At 36.0% G+C, this 21,612-nt stretch overlaps 1 protein-coding gene across 4 annotated transcripts in view; it reads right to left on the reverse strand.

Moving 5' to 3' along the window:
* The window catches only part of LOC121424255 (rho GTPase-activating protein 29-like), an 82,172-nt gene that overhangs the window by 41,959 nt on the left and 18,601 nt on the right, over window positions 1-21,612 (reverse strand). For 3 of the 4 annotated variants that reach the window (XM_041619872.1, XM_041619875.1, XM_041619876.1), the window contains exons 4-6: window positions 2,248-2,391; window positions 1,802-1,950; window positions 125-218 (exon numbers count right to left, since the gene is read on the reverse strand). In XM_041619872.1, the coding sequence (XP_041475806.1) occupies window positions 125-218; window positions 1,802-1,950; window positions 2,248-2,391 (387 nt within the window). Of the gene's footprint in view, window positions 1-124; window positions 219-412; window positions 494-1,801; window positions 1,951-2,247; window positions 2,392-21,612 lie in introns of all 4 variants that reach the window. The other variant, XM_041619873.1, reaches the window with a different exon arrangement.

The following is a 21,612-nucleotide window of genomic DNA, read 5'->3' on the forward strand; positions in this document are numbered from 1 at the left end:
ATCTTAAAAAAAATGAAGGTATTTTACGTCGTCTTCGCCGTTTGAAAATTCTGGTAACCTTAAGACACCACATCCTAGTTCAATGCCAATGTCAGAATACTTAAGGAAATGAATATCAACTTACTTCCTTCTCTGACATCGCTGGCTGTATCTGATTTGGTATAGGCTGGTCCGATGTAGTCTGGATTACTGTTCAGTGATACCAAGCTCTCACATGACTAGGAAAAAATGAAGATATAAATGAGTTTAAAGTAACTAATCAAGAATCAAAGACATCGCTGGCTGTATCTGATTTGGTATAGGCTGGTCCGAAGTAGTTAGGATTACTGTTCAGTGATACCAAGCTCTCACATGACTGGGAGAAATATAAACACATAAATGAGATTAAAGTAACTAATCAAGAATCAAAGACATCGCTAGCTGTATCTGATTTGGTATAGGCTGGTCCGAAGTATTTAGGATTACTGTTCAGTGATACCAAGCTCTCACATGACTGGGAAAAAAAATGAAGACATAAATGAGTATAAAGTAACTAATCAAGAATCAAAGACATCGCTAGCTGTATCTGATTTGGTATAGGCTAGTCCGATGTTTTCAGGAATACTGTTCAGTGATACCAAGCTCTCATATGATTGAAAAACAAAAACAAAAAACATAAACACAAGAATGAGATTAAAGCATCAATTGATCAACAATCAAATAGATATTACTGAATTGTAGCAAATTCATATCATGTTCACAGCTGTAGATTGCTCAATACATGTAGCAATGATTTATATGAACATTTTACACACTATATATGCAATTCTCTGCAATTGTCTTCAAAGAGAGAAAATAACAATATCAAGCATATTTCTATGTTTTCTCATTTTTTTTTTGTTTACAAAGATATATGTCAGGAAGTGGACAAATTCTGAGGTTGTGAAGTCCTGAAACTTGTGACAATATTTTTTTAAAGGAGAAAAAGACAGCTGATGCTAGACTTAATTTGTCATGCATGTCAAAGGAGCTGAACGAATGCATTAAGAATGTGGCACATTAAAGATCTCAATTTCCACATCATGCTTTATAATAATACCCCAAAGCTAAATTCAAAAAAGAAGAATAACACCTTTTAAATTTGTTTCCGTTCAATGTACAGCTGAGGTCATATGATCAGTGAAGGAGAATGAATCCCTTGAGTTTTAAATGTAGATTCGGTCCATTTCAAGCTTTACTCACAAAATGGATACTATTGAGAATATTTCTGAGAACCTATCAAAATGCTTCTTAATTTAATAGAAATATCAGGTTTATAGCAAGTTTTAAAACAAATCCAATGGAGGTGAATAGTACTTCATAATAAAGCTACATGCATCTAAGCCATCATTAAAACAGGCAGAGTGATTTGCTAGTGACATTTGCTGGTAAATTGCCGATTCGTCCACTCACCACACGGTCTACCTTCATTAAGTCTAATGCCATTACATCCATCAACATTTCGTCTAACAACCATTTGGTCAAATAACCATTTGGTCCAATCATCCCTTTGTCTAATCACCAGTTGGTCTATGAACATTTTGTATCATAACCAGTTGGTCTAATACTCATTTTATTTTCATTCATTTCGCCTAATTAATACTTAGTCCAATTAGACGAAATGGAATAAATAGCTGTTATCAGACGAAATGGTGAGTGGATGAAATGGTAATTAGACCATGTGGATATTGGAGGAACTAATGGTAGACCAAATGATAGTAGACGAGTTGGCAATTGGACCAATTGGCATTGGACAAATGAACATAAACCCATTTGCTATTACCTTAGAAGCCGGATATCCTAGATGTAACGTAGCCTGCTCAGTATCGCCCATCAGATACTCGGTAACACTGTTACTGAACGCTTGTGCCAAGGCATCAATTGCCTCAAAGAAATGTCCTTTGTCTTTCTCTTCATTATTGCTTGTCAGACCTGAATTAAAACAAGAAAAAATTGTTATATTTCATCAGACTGAAGACTACATGAACAGTTATATTCAGGAAAATCATTTTAGATCATAAAAACATGTACAGGGCAAATGGATATTTTAGTGGGAGCCAGCTATGTTCACTTATTTATTAAAAAAAGTCCCTCTGAGAATCAGGGAAATTCAACAACACTATTTACAATATTGATTTTTTTTTCTAAATTACGTTTTTAAATGCAAATGAGGGTTGTTTGCGCTATTGTATTGATTAAAAAAATCATGAAGAAAAGACAGATATATACCTTTGATTTGGGCTATGAGTACAACAGCTGCTGTGTGTATATCGGTTGATTTGAGAGCAGTATACTTGTCCAGGATACCTCGCAGGATGTTGAGAAGATCTCGTAGCCTCTCGTGGGCAGCCACTCGGATGGTCTCGGTTCGTTCTGCAAAAATACAATACATAAAGTCAGTTTAATGTTGAGGTATCAAGATGCATGAGGAACATTTCAGAGTTTTGTTAGTGATCATTGACTGACTTATTTGCCTTCAGCCAATCAGATGCAATGATCACAGTAGCTTATAACATCTGTTGATGAAAATCACTGACAAGAATCCTCATGAAACACTCTCCTATGTTTAAAAGTTGATCACATATTGATGTTTGGAAAAATAGATTAAAGTAAGAACACATCTATAGATATTTTCCATTCATATGGTGTTACAGCTATGGGAACGTGTAGGCTTAAGGCCACCGCACACCTTACGAACACTCCATGATCCGATTTTGGAACAAATGGCATTTTGTTCATTTTCTGAAGATGTGAATGAAAAGTATCTTTTTATAATAGGTTCAAATTATCTGAAAGAATACTAATATAACAATTTCGGACGATTGCAAGTCTTTTTTTCGTGGAGTAAAAGAAAAATTGGTTTCGAATCGTAGCCAATCGTATTATTGCTATGACATCATTACAATTAGACATTAAATTTACTTTTATTCTAATAAGGATGATAGCATAGTTACAGATTTGAACACAGGTATTTGTACGAAGATTTGGAACATGACACAGTAAGATATTCCATGTTTCAATATACTACGTGTCAATTTCAAATCAGGTCGCAGACCAATCGTAAGGTGTGCAGTGTGGCGTAAGGGCGTAAAGCATAAATGTAATGATTTTTACATGGTAGCCATTTTCTTAACCTGTGCGAAGTGCAGCAGAGTCTGGATGAATTTCTTGCTGATGAAACTATACTGCTCTGAGTGGGATTTGAACCCATAACCCTCTGACTGAAAGGAGTAAGAACAATTACATGGGTCAGGGGACTGTTTACAATTATCACAAAGCACCCTCTCTCAACCTGGTAATTCATCATAAATGCTACGAGAGCCGGAAGCAGCAGCTTACCTATAAAGACGCTGCTAAAGTATATCATCATTAACATAAGTTCATAAATTGTCACCTCATTGCCCAGCATAGCAGTGAGGTACAATAAAAAAAAAAGAAATCCTGAAATGTTATCACTGATACATAGTTTAACTTTTTAGTGCATAGCGTGAATAATTAGTTCACATCAACAGGCAGCTAGTTCAAGGGTTACCGGTATTTAAAATACAAATTCGATTATGGGCTTTGCTCTTTCTCATATGTACATACACCATGTACCCAAATAACTAATGAAAAGCAAGAACTCAAAATAATAAATTGAAACTGTTCCTTCTGGCAAAGCATACTATCCCAAGACTTGGATGTATGTACACCACAGCCCTGGTAAGGCTAATACAACATGAATAACAAACTCTTTGACTGACCGAACTCATCAAACCCTCAAGGTAGCTTCAACAAAAGGAGAGCCATTTATTCTATTAGCTAATCACACAAGACACCTTTATGTGGTGACAGCGTCTTTGAAACATAGGCCAACCACCTGTAAGTGATGAGGGTCAATTTGCCATTTAGGCAAAATTTAATAGATAATTTTCTGGGGCTAGTTTTTTTTAGCTATAAGGCAAAGTTTGCTATATTGCATTGCAGTTTAAATTGGACCCTATGTGAATTTCATGTTTTTTTTTTTTAGTTTTCCAGTGATTACATTTCACAGGCGAATTGACCAAAGCAAGTGGTGGATCCAGGGGGGTGGGGGAGGCATGGGCGGGATGTGCCCCCCCCCCCCCCTTTGAGAGCCATAATAAAAAAAAATTTGATCAACTTATTTTTTTTGCTTGTCAATTTTTTTGTGGACGAAATAAGCTTTAATTTTGGGTAAAAACCTCTTTTTATTGCTTGTCAAATTTCCTTGGGAAAATGTGCCCCACCCCCCCCTTGAAAATCCCAGATCTGCCCCTGACCAAACCCTCATATAATATTTATCCCTGCTTCCAATATCCTTAAAGGCTGCAACCCATTTACTCTGTAGGTAAATTATTCATCTTTGAAATTGTTTGAAAAAAAACATGAAAGAACTGTCCAATACAAGGAGTACACCCAGTAAAAAGAGAAGTGTATCTAAAAGCAACAATCTTTTATTTGGACAATCTCAAACTCCCATGGTAGTCAGTTATGAGCTCCTGTTGGCTAAGCCTATATGTCACTGTTAGCATTCTATGGTGAAACCAGCTCTTCCACCTTTAATGTAAATCAACAAATAAGTTTGAATAGACTTCTGAGATGAAGATTTACATGTGTTTTTCATACAGAACATTTGGCATGCACCAATTAATAAACATTATATCTTTCATTTTCTCATAAAATGAGAACCAGAACCTACACTCCCCAAAAAAATAATCGTCTGAATGTACAGCTCGGACCCTGGGATGCAATGAATAATGCCCGAGGGTGTATTCATCCGATGGGAAAAATTCAATTCAGGTCACTGACATGGGTTGGGTGGTGCTCGTCTATTCACCAGACACGCCCACCCATGCCCTATTCTCCACGCCTCGATTTCCACTACAATCTTTTATATTCTCTCTCCCTCTCATCACGTATCGCTCACCCCGAATAAGAATACTTTTAGCGCTTCCTTGTGAATTTTTATTTCTTAAAACATGAGCTATGAATAATACATCATCTGCTCCATAAAAGCCAATAGAGCATTATCCCTCATCATCATTACTTGATGCGAAGTTGACGCCCGAGGAGAGCTTAACAGATAATTATAATATCTCATTCCATTCTATAAAATAAGCACGTAATATTCTGTGCCGATCAATATGCAATAAAGTCACTCTTTCTTTAGCAATCACACCCATCCCCAATCTCCGTTGTTGTGATAAAAGTCCATTAGCTCAGATATAACCAATGAATAATTAATATTTCAATTCGTCGCATCGAACATTCTCACACATTAATCTCGGATCAATGCGGTCCATTCCGACCCCCGATAACATCCCTATCACGAGAAAGCGAGAGGTGATGGCGGGGGACCAACATGAATTCAATACACACTTCAGAATGACCTAAACCAAACATTGAGCTTTCTTCGCTGCACTAATGTCACACTTTTCACACCCACGGCTCAATGGACCCGATCCATAAATTCTTTTGTATCAATTTTATTGAACAGGAGAGGCTCATGTAGTCTAACATCTCAGACTCTAGTCTTTGTTATATCAATAAATATTCATACTGCCCTGAGATAAGAGAGAGAAAATATGAGGAACTATTAAAGGCATATAGGGAAAAAAGAGAGAAATATGAACAGGAAAACAAGAAAGCATATTAAAAAAAGACAAGAATATTTTATAGGAAACATGCGAACAGCATGTAAAGTAATAATAGGAAGAAACTATTAAAAAGGAGTGGATGTGTAATAGAAGGGCATGACATTTCCTCACTCCCTAATTACCAACAGGTAATCAATTACTTTTGTGATATCAAACAAGTGATTTCAATCAAGGCTGTTGTGTGAAATTCAAAAATTATTAAAGGGAAGAAGTAAATATTCTTATTTTCCTTTAATAATCTTAATACCCCTTTCATAAACCCAATTATGCGGATAATATCCGCATAATTTGGTCGTAAAATCGGAGCAGGACCAGAGTTATCCGCATTATTTCGATGCTGCAATTATCCACATAATAGCAGCATCGGGACCAGATTTTGACTTTATGAATGCATTTCCAAAGTAATTGCCATGGTGTGGTCACAAAGGTCACACTTTTCCAACGCAACCCCATCGGAGGGGGCGTGTACAGTTGCCATGACAATTATCCGCCTTTTTCAGGTCGGGCACTCGTAAAAAATATAGTGCAGATTATTTTCGCAGTTCGTGAATGCAATTTTTATTGAATTATCCGCATTACTCTTAGGCGGAAAATTGGAGGATGGGTTTATGAAAGGGGTATAAAACAGTTATATAGTTCAGTTTCATACTTCACAATCTCCTATGTATCTAAAATGGGCCATTCTTGCTCAAGTGTGTCACCCAAATAATGACAAATCTTTACTTTCATTAGTTATAATCTATAGTTTTTTTAATAAAGATTTACTAAGTCAGAAGTTATACATGTACATGTATAACATTAACCTTTGCTATAAAGCTATCATTTGAAAATATATTTGCTGTCTAAAATATATGCAAGTTCAAGGTCAGAGGTCAAAAGAAATGGGTTACGTGTGTGACTTCACACAGAAGCATGATTTTTAAAGCTTAATTTCATTGTGAAATTCCTGTGGATTTCTAAATGAAAATGAACTCCCAAAATTATCATAATTAGTTATTATAAATCTCTCAGAAAAGTCACAATTTGTCATAATTTATGAAGCCGTTCTCATTATGCTTTCTAAAACTAGTTTTCAGGAAACCAGTTTGGAAGAGCGCTTTGCTAGCGTTCCCACTTGATCACACGAAAGTGGTTTACAAAATCACTTCATGTAAAACGATCATATCGCTAGGGAAACGCTCTTGGTGGGGTGACACGTTTCGCGCGAAATTCGAAACCGCAGCGTAGGCATTCTACACCTGTTGTGTGGAGTAGCACGCTCAAAATGTGCGAAGAGCGCTTCCCAAACGGTTGTGTCCTCATGCTAAAACCAGTTTACCGAGGTGAAGCGATCTTGAAAACTTGAATACAGTCAATATTGTGAGACTACTCTGATGTCTCGCTGTCAAATTGCAAAGAACAAACAGAAGAGCCGCTCAATGGAACCCCAGGACTACAATGGAACATCACGTTACATTCTGGAGTACCTGTCTAGCCTTTTACAGTCCCAGAATCTATTCAAGAACTCTGTTTGTTCTGTGTTTCATTCTATAACAACCACTGTAGAAATGGATTTACCGATCAGGGAACAACAACATAGGCAGAGGATCTCTGCACCTAATACATTCCTTTATCACAGATACTGATTAGAATTTTTGTTTTTAATATTGGGATATACACCTATGGGCTCTTCTATACCAAATCAGGGTATTTTTGTTGAGTGAAATAGTTTGAAAAAGACTGGTATTTCTGTTTGTCAGACATGTCCATATTGCAGGAGTATACATGTAATTCATTAAAGTGAATTATGTACAGTTTAACGTGAATACATGTACTTCAATTTTTCTGATTTACCCAAATTACAGTACATATAGCTTCTGTTTAGAGGTGTGTGGGGGTGTGGGGGGAGGGATGGATCCTGGGGTATTTACTCCAGTTTCCAGGGTTTCCAGACAGTCTGATGTGATGATACATGATCACTGTTTAATAAAATACAGGAAAAAGGAAGTCAATGGAAGAATGCGCCATCAATGAGGCATGCTATCAATCCTCATACCTTCTAATAATAAAGGGCATTGCTTATTCGTAATCAGACCGAGTTTGATCATAGACTTCAGAGTGTGTTCAATGTCGGTTTCCAAATTTAAACAGCAACATGAATCATGATTGAAAACGTGATTCCAAAACGACAATATAATGAGAAACAAAGGGTGCGTTCAATGTCTTCCATTCCCGGTCGTGAAAGTAAACGTCTTTAAATCATGATTCGGAGGAAAATTTTAACGTTGAAAAAGATGTGTTCGTAAACGATCATCTCAGATTTTACGACCTTCAGCATCATGAATGCGACATTGAACACGATTGAGTTTTGGAACATCTTTAAATTTGCTCTCGCAGTGGAAGCCTAAGTGAGCAGGTGCCAGAATTTTGTGTTGGGTCAAACTGTGCACTAAAGCTGCACTAACAAAAGCGGGAAATTTAAAGACGATAGACAAATAATCAGCTTTATGTTTCAACACAGTGCACTGCTGATCATGCTTGTGTTCTGCGTTTTGTAATTGAGTTTTCAATCATGATTCATGTTGCTGGTTAAATTCGAAAATCAGCATTGAACACACCCTTAATCAACCCAAGTTTGTTCAATCTCCAGGTTCAAGCCCTTGGTTGTATGCCATTATGGTAACTCTCATGGTTACAGACTGACAGGGCTCAGCCCATGGCAATAGGGCTCAGCTAGCAGCCAATAAAAAAAAAATCGAAATAAAAAAGTTATGATAGTTATAATAATGACAAAATTTACTTGAAAGTCCTTATGAAACATGGCCAAAATTAGCAAACCTTTGCAGGATCAGTAATAATAATAATAATTGGCATTTATATAGCGCTTTATCAATCTACGACTGTTCAAAGCGCTTTACAATTATTCTTACCCGGTCACTGGATTCATAGCATTCCAAGCAGCCTGTTAGGCGCAAACTTACTAAACCAACCACAATGGCGGTTGTGTCCTACCGGTACCCAATTAGTACCTGGGTGAGAGTGGCAAAGTGTGGATTGACACCTTGCCAAAGGGCGCTAGGCCATGGTGGGATTCGAACACACGACCCTCTGATTACAAGGCGAGAGTCAGAACCGCTACACCACGGTGCATCATGTTGTACCCCTGGGTACCACGCTGCGAAGAGTACAATCGTGTAACGCTCAACAATCATGGACACATACTATGCACGCGCACTGACAGTCGCCCTATATGCGAAAATAATATCGGTAGCACAATAATAGCATTTTGAACATTGATGAAGTGTAAATTGATCTTTATTGAAATACTGAATGAAATGATAATAATACTTAATAAAGCACACATAAATCAATTTCACACTTTTTAGGAAGCCAGGGTACCCTCAAAAATATAATAATTCATCAAATGGGTGGATTTCTATTTGGTACCCCACTCCGACACCAAATAGTGCATCCCGTTTTGAAAACTCTGATGAAGCTGGGACCTTGGTTAAAGGAGTGACAACTCCCTCTAGGCACGTAGTTCAAAAATCATTGAACCCAACACCTTTGAACAATAGACTGGATGTTGCCTCTTTCCTCGGCAAACACACAACAAAAGAACTCAATTAAAGTAAGAAGACGTGAATAATGCATGTTTCAGCTTGAGTCATTTAAGAGTCGTTTAAATGGCTATTATGAGGCTCTGCATTGTCTTGCTTGTCTATCATTTTGACAGGCTAAAAAAAGATCAGGCCATTTTGCATTTCTATTTACAGGAACACGCTTCGTATTAAGATAACATTCCCCCTCCCAACCCCCATAAAAAAAAACAACCCAACCACTCCCCCTCAAGGCACGGTGAAATACACGTAGCAAGTATAAGAATTTCATTTTCCTCAAAATTTAAAGTGAAAGTTTACTCTAACAGTAAGTTGGTTTTACAGTAAAAGCAGAAAACAGACTATTAAACAGTTAAATTTTTCAACTTCATGTAAGTTGGGCACAATCCAGCCAGGAAGGAATCACAAAGTTTTGATAAAAAACATGGATTTTGAAGGTTTTTGACTTTGTGCTGTCACATGCAAGTATCTCCCCTCATAAAAATTGTATTTTTTTAAAAGGTTTTATGATGATTGAACACTTTTTCATAGCATGGAAGTATGTATCTGTAATTCCTCATTACATATTACTGACAGTACAAGTAAACCTATTTGAATTTTGATAGAAAATGACACTTAATGAGACATGTTAGTGGCTCCTCCATGAAATATGACGTTCCCAATCAAAACATTAAAAATCTGTTTAATACTCTTTAATGGATTTTTGCCAAACTGTCACAAGTTCCTCTCTCTCCTTTTTCTGCTTTTAGTAAAAACAATGAAATGTATACTTAACTTGAAAAAGCATTACACTTTCATTCTATACTAATATCAATTTGTACGTCATTGGATAGATGATCTCATCATGAATTATAATTCAAAAGTAATTTCCTGGAGAACAACCTTGATACCCAATGAACAAAGAAACTTGGATTGCAGTGAGCATATCTATTACGAGTAACTTTTGTACCTGCATGTTCTGTGACCTCAAAATAATACATGTACATGTACAACAAGGTTGTGCTCTGTTCATAATGAAGGCCCACTGTACGAGTGATTTTAAAGAAAGAAAATACAAAAATGTTTTCAACATTTTACACTATATATCTTCTTGAAACTTTCAAGCATGTGCTAAGTAGTGGATTGTCTCCAGATTTAATATTTCGGAATTCATTTATGTGCATGAATACAAAAAAAGAAAAAAGAAAAGGAAAATGAATAATTTTCTGAATTAAACAAATAATAACTCTGTTTCTATTACAAAAGTATGGACCAAGATATTAAAAAAAACTCTATACAGCTGACTGATTTGCCATCACTATCAAAGTATTAAGTTTGTAAGAAAAAAAATGTTTGAATAACCTATCTAAGTAAAAAAAAACTACATTACCAAGAATAGGTACTAAAATGATAAATTTCGTACATGTACAAAAAATACATTACACAAAAATTATGTACATTGGAAGTGATAAATGGTCAGTCGACTCAGTACACTAGTGTGTCATCGTTTCATCTCTGCACCCATGTTTTTGAAAGGTGGATGCAGAGAGGAAAGCACTCACATACGTCCAGATCTGGACTTGGTTATGTACCCCATGTTATATTCCTGCTTATACATGTATTGTAATAATTGTGAATCATTTACTTATTCTTGTATATATATATATATTATGTTCTGTTTATTCATAATTTGTAAAGCGCATAGAGAACTAGACCAGTTACTATGCGCTTAATAAGCATCCTCTATTATTATTTATTATTGCAAAATTCGAACAATAGCATATTTCAACATACTTCACATTACTGTGACTAACTAGCTTTGACAAAATGTTACGTGATGGTTCCCGTTATTTTTTTCTGCCTATTTTTTTTACATCAGACAAACTTTCTTCAAATGTAATTTACCATTCACTTGCTGATAAAGGCACAATTTTATCAAAAGATCTGCATGTGAAAATTATTTAATGAGGAAGATGAGCTCATCATTAAACATAATTAAAAAGTTATTTCCTGGAGAAAAACCTTGACAATATAGTAAACAAAGGAACTTGAATTGTAGTGAGGGTATATTTCTACTACACAACTTGAAAATAATGTACCAGCAAGTTCTATGACGTCAATTGCAATCAAGCAGCTCTGTTCGTGCACTTCAATGGCACATTCAAAATAAAAAAAAGTATTTTTCAGCATTATACCTGTTCTTAAGGTTACACCAATACAAATATTAATGCACTGACTTCTTCATATTCTTTTTTTTTGTAGTGTTATACAAGTAATGGTTAAAGGGATGGTCCTGGCTGAAAATATTTATATCTAAATAAATAGAGTAAAATTCACAGAACAAAATGCTGAAAATTTCATCAAAATTGGATAAGAAATAACAATGTTATTTAATTTTTTAAGTTTATCAATACTTTGTGAAAATAGTTACATGCACATCGTCATGAATATTCATTAGATGGGCTGATGATGTCATATCTCCACTTTCCTTTTTCTTACATGTATGTTATTACATGAAATCATAAATGTTTCATTTTTTCATAGATAGATAGATAGATAGATAGATAAGATTTATTGACTCTATCGACCCCCTCTCGGGGTATGAGAGTACAAACATAAAAACATATTTACAAAAGATATACAAGCAGAATTGAATTGAATTGAATTGAAAAGGTTTTATTCAAAATCATTGCACGTTGCAGCCAAAAGGCTGAATTGTGTACAATTTACAGGTATATACATGTATAAATAGGTGATTTAAAAACATCAAAACTTGAAATAATTAAGAGAATATAATGCAACTTAACAAAAGAACAGATAGAAGACTGAAAGGTGGTGGTGGTGGAAGAATGCTTATTGACAAACATCGCCACTCGAATTAAACAATAAAAACATAGATTTAAGCAAGTAACAAAAGAACTAAAGACAGGAGGGTGTCTGGGGACGAGCGAGCAGTCAAGTTCAATGCGCAGCTCCAGCCAGGGAATGCCAACCCCTCAACAACACAATTCAACCTGGGCAATGGAATTGGTTATTCAAATCCATCGCTCAGGCGGAACTTAGGGTCAGCTAACCCCACTGGAGCTATGCATTAATAGGGCCGACAAACAATCTCTTACAAAAAAAAAAAAAACATTCACATTCATAGCACACTCCTCATTCATCCAACAACCATAAGCACGTTAAATCAAACAACTGCACCCACCAACCTAGCAGTCACCCCTCACACCTTGCACTCATTAAGCATACAGATTATAAAAAAAAGAAGAAGAACCAAGGGGGGGGGTGGGTGGTCGCCCGTCCCAAGAAACCGTCCTGCTCAATCCTGAGAACGATTACTTAAAATTTGAAGAATGATGCAGTTTGTAAAATAACACATCTTCCACCACATGAGAAATCTTAATAAAAATGAGTAAAATATTGGCATAAAAAACATTGTTTCCCTTTAGTTGTTACAATGTGAAATACATGCATTAAAATCATGACTAATAAAAACCTGTAAACCTATTCAATTGTGTTTGAGTTTAAAAAATAGATGTGAACATAATAGTATATGAAAATATTCAGCCTATATAGAATACAGAGTAAATACAACATGTAATGTACATGAATGATATAACACAGAGCATTAAGAGTTTAATATGGATTGTATGAGATGAGTCTCCATTACGATGAAATAAGTTGCGGCAATAAATAACTAATGCACTAAATCGGTTGTCAATCCAATTCATTGTTTTAGTTCTTGGTAGAAAATTTTTGAATAGACCTTATTTCATATAACAAAATACAAAAGAACAAGTGGGAATATGACATCATCAGCCCACCTACTCAATATTCATAAAGACATGCTGTTTCACCGGACTAATGCAAATTTTGTAAATTTAATAACTGTTATTTGCTATCCTATTTTGATGAAATTTTCAGTATTTTGCTCTTTGAATTTTAACATATTTATTGAGACATATTCACATAACAAATATTTTAGCCTGGACAATCCCTTTAATGTTGCATCTCAATATTTTACCTTTTCTATTAGTATCTACTTTTTTTTATACTTTTGTATATTAAACAGAATCTAGCCAAGTTTCTTAAAATGTTAGGTAGTTTAAATGCAGATAAAGTTCCTGAAATATGACCATAAATGGCCTTTACGCCTGAAAAGTTACAAACAATGCACTGTGTTCTATTGGTTGCTACTCACTACCTGGTACTAGGTACAGGACTTGTGTGTAATACAAGATCCTTCTGCTGGTATGACGCTTTCCATCACCATTCAGGGATCACCTCAGAAGTTCACCTTTCACATGAGGGGAACTTGCTGACTGATACACTATGGAGTATGGAGTACATACGCTTTTTTGCTTCAAAGGCTTCAAGATCATTAAACTACATGTAGGCCTATTTATCTCCTTATTCTCGCCTTGATACACATTATGCTGATCAATAGGTTCCGGCTTTATACTGCTACTACATGTACACTCCAATGACTCCATATTACTGTTCCTTGTGACTTTATTTCATAATTCATAAAGGAATATGACTATCTGTTCTCACTTCTCATTAATGAAAAAGACATACAAAATGATGCAGAGCTGCATGTACTATATGCACTTCTCACCTATCTAACATCAATGTTATCATCAAAAGTTCATTTGGAGTTGAAATACTAGTTATCATACCTTTTCCTATAGATCTATCTTGTAGGAAAAGAAATATCTGCAATGCAATATTTATCCAATTCGACAAAAAGTTCAGGCTAAGACTTTGTGAATAGTATTATAAAAAACAAACATGGCTATATTTTAGTGAAAAAATCTTGAATAAAATCTGAATGAAGTGAACATTGCATTTGCAATGCTATATTGCAATGCTACATGTGCAGTATATTTAGAGAACACTTTTAAAGGATTTCTGCATTCTGCATGATGTTGATGGCTTTCCATAGATGAAATCAGTGTTGTGGTTGTCTCAAGACACGTTTCGAAACAGTGACTGTGTCCTGTCTTGGTCTCAGACGCAAATGTCTTGGACTCTGTCTGTCTCAAAAGGAAATGACTTGCGTCTCGGACAGCAAGATATCAGCAATAAAGACACAGAAAAGAGCTAAATTTTTTATTTATTAAATGTTAAAGATAAATGAAATGAAAATCCATATTTAATTGTTCGAAATAGACAAGAAATGAAATACCCCGAAAATTTGCTTTGCCCAATTGATCGTGGGCCCGGCAGCCGCTGTGCAGTGCCAGATCGACAAGGCTCTATGCCTTTAACCGTTGCACGCCAAACAGGGTAGCAGCAACTCCCATTTTTTAACGTCTTTTAGTCTGACGCGGCCGGGGTTTGAACCCCCGACCTCCCGGTTGTGAGACAGACGCTCTACCAACTGAGCCAACACATCAGTTGTGGTAACGATCTTAGAATGAGTTCAAACAGAATCCAATGAAATTACCACCTAAGTGTTTGTATGTATAAATGAAAAAAATATGTGCCAAATAGCTCTGGAATAAAATGTGAAATTGATGAGAAATGAGCAAAATAAGCACAGAATTCCATCAAAAGTTGGGTACTTTTCAAAGCAATACTAACACAATGAATAGTTATCATTAGAATTATCCATTCTGGGCTAAGATTTCATGATTTTACAAAGATTAGTATATATATTAATGTACCAGATCTAGATGTATGATAACATTTTGACAATTAACCTTGATTTAAAAGAATTTCTCATGAAATAATTGTTTGCTACAACTTCTGTCTGGTGGTTTTGGTGGTGGTGGTGATTTTTTTACCTGATTGCTAAGAAAGCATGAATGCTTGTAAGTGAGCAACCAGAGGACCGACGGCTTAAGGTCCTCTCCGAAGAACCTGGTACTGAGGATTAATGCCTTACCAAAGGGCACTAGCGCACCAAGTGGGAATCGAACCCGGGTCAACAGAATACGAATCCCCCGCTCTACCGACTGAGCTATCGTGCCTCCTTTAACTTAAAGGGGAATCCAACCCAAATAAAAACTTGTTTTTATAAGAAAAAGAAAAACCAGACAAGTTGATAGGTGAAAGTTTGAACAATATTGGAAAAACAACAAGAAAGTAATGAATTTTTAAAAGTTGTAAATATTGGTAATCACTATATTCATGGAGACTTCAAATTGGCCGCATATGGGATGTAATTGTGATGTAAGGCAAGGACTACTCTTTCATGTACTCCACTACATATTATGGCTCAAATGTCATTTTTCCCAAAAGTTTTATTTCAAATATTATTTTTCTTTCATGAGGACATTAAACAATATACTACCTGGGTTATATTTAGATTACTGCCCCAGGGGAGTGGGTACTTAGGAGAAAACCACAAATCCCTGATAATAAAGTACATGGCCTATGGGAAAGTTGTCCTTGCCCCTTGTCATAATTTACTTACCCAGTTGCCAATTTGGAATCTACATACTATTAGTGATCTCAATTTTTAAGCAGCAATAACTTTCTTATTGCTTGTCCGATTTCTTTCAAATTTTCACCATTCTGTTTCATTTATTTTTCTCCTTCCCCACACAACATTTTATGGCCAAGGCTGGATTCCCCTTTAAATCTCAATATTTGACTTTAATCTGTCAACAACTGGTGTCTCATGTCTTGTGGCCTTGAGACAATGATAGCATGTCTCATATCTCATCTCAGTCTTAGCTATTTCTTGACACAAGGGCCTATTGTCTTGATCTCAGGCTTGCCTGAGACTCATTTGAACCCAATACTGATTGATTATATCAATTGCAACTCTTCGTAAGACCATAGGTTCATGGTAATACAATGCTCTGAAGTGAATTGTATCCTAGGAAATTCCAAGGATCATCCGTCTTAACTTAATTTTAAGTATGTTACTTGTAAAGCAATTGACACTTCTTTTTGCTTCACTTAGCGTGAAATTCCCAAGCCTAAACTGCTTGCTAAACCACAACGCACTCCAATCCTACCATCACAAGAACTTTAAAGAGTGCAGGGGGGTCAATGTACACCCCAGCAACAAGAGAGGTGAAAGCCCTCACCTACTTGTATATGCATGTAAAGCGGCCCCCTACCTATGCCTCTTTCAACCACAATGCGCACCTGTAGGGAAGAGGCTGCTTAACGTACCTTGAAGACGCTCTGCGTTCCAAAACCATTGTTTTTATGGTGAACGTTTGTATTGATCTGTGTAAGGTTCGTGAATGGTGTCAACATGAGGCCGCTTACCAGAAGAAAGGACGAGGCATTGTCTTTTACAATCCACAAGGTTCAAAGTGGTATTGCCTGTCTCAACTACTCATTAATTTTTTACGCTCGACAACTATCGACTGCTTTTCTCTACATGCTTTTCTTGGCCTAAGTTCTCTTTCTCTCAAGATTGCTTTCAGACTGACTAAAAAACCGAGGTATCCTCTGATCGGGAAATTTACTCTAATCTACCCCATTCAGAGAATACCATGTATTTTTGGCGGTTTATTTCCAATTGGTCTAATGCCAATTCGTCCAATTGCCAACTCGTCTACTATCATTTGGTCTACATCAGTTCATCCACAATCCCAATGGTCTAATTGCCAATTCATCCACTCACCATTTCGTCTCATAACCTGTTGGTCCAATAGCCATTTAGTCCATATATTATAATAATAATATACACTGTAGGCATATATACCGAGGGTAGCCCTTCAGTTTCGAAAACTGTTCTACCAGCGGGCCCTGCTATCATTATTACTCCATCTTTAGCTGAGCTGCCTAGGCGCTCAAGCATTCAAGGAATTTCTTCCTGCCGGGTACCCATTCACCTCACCTGGGTTGAGTGCAGCACCATGTGGATGAGTTTCTTGCTGAAGGAAATTACGCCAAGGCTGGGATTCGAACCCACAACCCTGTTTCAAAGTCAGAAGACTAATCCACTGGGCCACAACACCATATACCATTTGGTCTCATTTGAATTGTGTTAAATGGGCGAAATGGATGAAAAGGAAATGAGTATTGGACCAACTGGTAATGAGACAAAATGGCAATAGACAAACTGGTGATTAGAGTTAGACGAAGTGACTATTGGACCAAATGGTTGTTAGATGTGATGGACGGTATGGCATTAGACTAAATGAAGGTAGACCATGTGATGAGTGGACGAGTTGGCAAAAGACCAATTGGCAATTTACCATTTTTGGCTATGTGAAATCAAATTAAAAAATAGCAGGTACTTTTTTTTAAATTACAGAAAGAACACTTTTCCAAGGTTGCTAGTATTCTTGCATTGTGAAAGCAAATTAAAAAAACAAAACTTTCCTATTCCAGCAAGTATATTGGGCACAGGCCCTGTAGAGAGCTTGACTTGCTAAATTGTACACCTCGTCTACTATTTCAAGTATACTTTGTATGCATATAAATTCCCGAATTTACCCCTCCCCCCCCCCCAAGATCTAATTCAGGTGGGTATGTATGTGAAAACTGATCGTCTGGTATTTTGATGTTTTTATATGAATTTATGGCCCATAAATGTATGGGTATTCTGATGGTGAGCGATTGTTAACTTGTACACCTCGTCTCTTTAGAGTACGGTATACTGTGTATGCACATAAATTCAAGAATTTACCTAGAAAAGATCTGGTCCAGGTAGATATGAATTCATGTGAAAACCGATCATCTGGTATTTTGATGTTTTTGCAAGTTCTCGTATTGAAATTTATGGGTATTATGATGATCGCTTCAGTCTGAAAAAAGTTAATGCCATTCCTATCTTCAACAATAAAGCTGCCTAATCAGCTAAATGCATACATCATTCTTTTTTTCAGAAAAGGTTTCCATTAAAATCAGCAGCATTCAAAAGCAGTCAGGAGAGCAAAAAATGTATGCAGTTCTATCATGACACATTTGCTTTGTACATCTTGGTGGCATGGAATAAGCAGGTGCATAAGTGCCGTTTAACGGATGCAAGTTAGCACGCCTCACTGTCCCAGATTATACCAATCAATTCAACTTAAATACTCCATTATTGGGTGCTTAAGAGTATCAATTTCCCAATATTGATCATTTCTGTTTTTTAATAGAGGATAAAGAACCACAACCATTCATTTTGTGCACTGTAGCACTTGCGTTCCACCAAAAGTGACATTTTGAAAGGAAATTACAAGTACCGGTACTAACGATGGCATGCATATTTTTTATCAACTAGAGAATAGGAGTTGTGACACTGATGAAACACTTTTCTAAGAATCCATTTTGGCAAAACTCCACAATTATGCAACTTGGTATAATCCCCCTTTGTAGCCAATACTTAAAATGATAAAATGCTTCCCTTTGGAGTGGAGAATGAACAATAATTTATAAATGTAGACTCAGGTTAGGTAGATAAAATGGTTAGCTATAAACAGGAATTTATTCCTTGAAATGCTAAAAAACACCTAATACTGGCAGCTGCGATACACAGTAAAAATGTTGCTTATTATTTTATACAACACCGATTACTATATGAATCTTGTTTGTTTAAACAACCATGCTTGATTTATTGAGAACTGAATATTAAAAATTGAACTTTGTTGTTTAAGATTTTAAAAACTTGTTTAAACTGTTTAATCAACTACAAGGCTCACACAATGTTGTAAAAATATTAAAGTGTTTTTCTGTGCAAAGGTGGGGTTGTCATTCCAAAGCATCTGACAGACTATATACAAGAGCCTATTGTTGTTGTTTTTATGAGCCCTTAGTCTAATTCATCACCGAAAACAAAACAAAAATGCAGCATTTGAAGAATCCATTTTGGTTACAAGATTTGAAAGAATTCAAACAGTTTTCATATATGTATTAATATTTTGGTGACAGCGTTGAAATTTTTTTTCTGTCTCCAAGGTCTCTGAACCCTCATTGTAATCTTTATTCAGGAATCTCTCAATGCAAATCCTTTATCTGGTATTGAATGTCCCTTTTGATAGTTGAATAAATAAATTGAATTTAAAATATTGAATTTAATACAAAGTGTCATAAAAAACTGACTATAAAGAGATAGATGTTTTCCTAAAGTGCTTAGACTAAAAAAAGTGCAACTCATCAAAACTTCGCTGAAAATAAATTGATTGATATGATAAACTATTGGTACACAAATATACAAAGAAAAACATTTGAATCACTTTCGAGAAAGACAGACGCAACGGCGGTGACTTTTATGTCTTTGCCAAAACACTTAATTTCTCCGAGTAAATGGCTTCTATTTCCTTCACTACCACAATACACTAATCCTTAACATGTTTTGTATTTGTCCCATCCAAAACTTGCATTAGGCCAGCAATAATTGGCCTACCTTCGCCCATCGATTAGCCCCTCTCTGAATTTACCTAACTAAATTGTCGCTGGAGGATTGAATTGATCAAATCATGTTCAGAACTGCAGCCGAGCGCGACGATCGGCAAACAAAACTGAGAAGAAGAGGGCAAGTGAAAGGGGTATAGGTGAAAGAAGGGGTGCGTGGTATTACACCCGTAGGGGTAGGATGACGGCCCTCTGCCTACCAATCAATCCCTATTGATCGGAGCGTCTAGTTAGGGTGCCGCGATCAATAACTCATCAATGAGCTATCTTTTCAAGTCATACACACTGGGAGAGAGAGTGAACGGTGCCCCGCCATTCAGGCCTAAACTGAAGTCAATTTCTGGCAATCATTCTGTCAAACGTGTGGGTTTTTTCATCTTGCAAGTGACGAACAGTGACCAAGGCTTTTGCTCGAGTGCCTCGCCACTAATGATCAATTCTGGGGGGCATGGATTTGAATTTTATTCATAGATTTCAAGCTGGTAATCAGTATATATTATGGAGAGATTAATCCTTTTAATCACAAAATCCATTTACTTTCAGCCACATATTTTGCTTGATGTTTTGGTTATTATGCTGGCGGCCCTTTCAGATCTTTGATCATTTAAAATGATGAATAAACTGCAAATGGATACCAGCATCATTAAGGAACATTTCTTTTTAAGTGGAAGCAAAATATAGCAGAAAACAAGAACAGAGTTGTATCACTTCTACAACTTTTCCCTTTCCATGTAACTTATTTCTTATACTGATTATTCTCAAGATGTTCGATAAATAATATAGTGAAAAAAATATATGACCAACTCTCATGTACGTTAATACCGTTATGAACATGGAAGTATAGTAAGTTTATATGTTGTGTGCAGATACATATTTTACTTCATACTAGTTGCTACTCTGACATGTCAAAGTATTTCCTTAATTTTATGAAAAAGGGAAAATAGCAGTTTGTGCTATTTGTAAAAGGAAGAAGACAAGGAGGCAAGGAAGAAAAAAAATGTTGTTTTTCTTCCTTTCTTTATTTTCTTCTACCACCACAATATTGAGGAAATGTGAACTCTGATCACCCATGTGGAGTACTCATTGGCCTGTATTCTGAAGTCAGGTTTAATTTAGACCATGGTCTAACTCCGTGCTAAAATTATGGGAAGCCAAAAGTGTCAAAATTTTGTTAAGTTGTATGGTTCTTATATTTACTGTGCTCTTTTTTCTGATTCTTCAATGGTGAAGACAATAATGTGTTTATACTTCTTAGACAATCATGAATGATTTGAGAGCCAAATGAGCTTAAATATGATATCTCTACTCTTAGTGATTTATGTAACAATTGGCTATCCATACTTAAACCACAACTTTAAACCTGAGTTTAAGTTAAACCCGACTTCAGAATACGGGCCATTCTGTTTAATATATGTACATTTAGAAATAGGAATGCATGTACAACTACAATGTAGAAGAAGATTATTTGCTCGCTTTGTATTTAAACAGTGAATTACAATAAAGACCTATTCAAAGAAACAGCTGGAATCAAGACTTTCAGGTACTCTTTTCTTTCATGATTAGTTCATGCTGCCTGATATCATTGTTGCTCAGTACAGAGTGATGATGACTGATTTGATATTGATAGAGTTATTCACACTTATAACTTTAATGTGACCGCTGACTCACATTTTGGCAACTCTTTCTAAAGCATAATTCCTTCCAGGGGTTAAACAACACAGCATGAATTAGCATGAACAACTACTCTATCTTGAGGTTATTAAAAATGGATATTTATAGAAAGCAGAACTTATGAAAACCAAGGTACATCTTTTAATTCGGTTTTCCCAAATTCTGCTTTCTAATACAAACCAACTAGGGCAATTTCTTGAAAAAGATGTAGCAGCTAAATTAAAGAACCAATAATAAAAGACTAAATTGTCAGTGCTGTTTCAGTGAAATTCTTGGTTTGATTGGCTGTGAGGCACTTGCCTCTGACAGTTGGAGTCAACTTTCATGAAACAGTCCCTAGGTTACTTCTACTGCTACATGTACTACCGTACTACTTA

Source organism: Lytechinus variegatus, chromosome 11, assembly GCF_018143015.1.
Source record: "Lytechinus variegatus isolate NC3 chromosome 11, Lvar_3.0, whole genome shotgun sequence".
NCBI classification, from domain to species: domain Eukaryota; kingdom Metazoa; phylum Echinodermata; class Echinoidea; order Temnopleuroida; family Toxopneustidae; genus Lytechinus; species Lytechinus variegatus.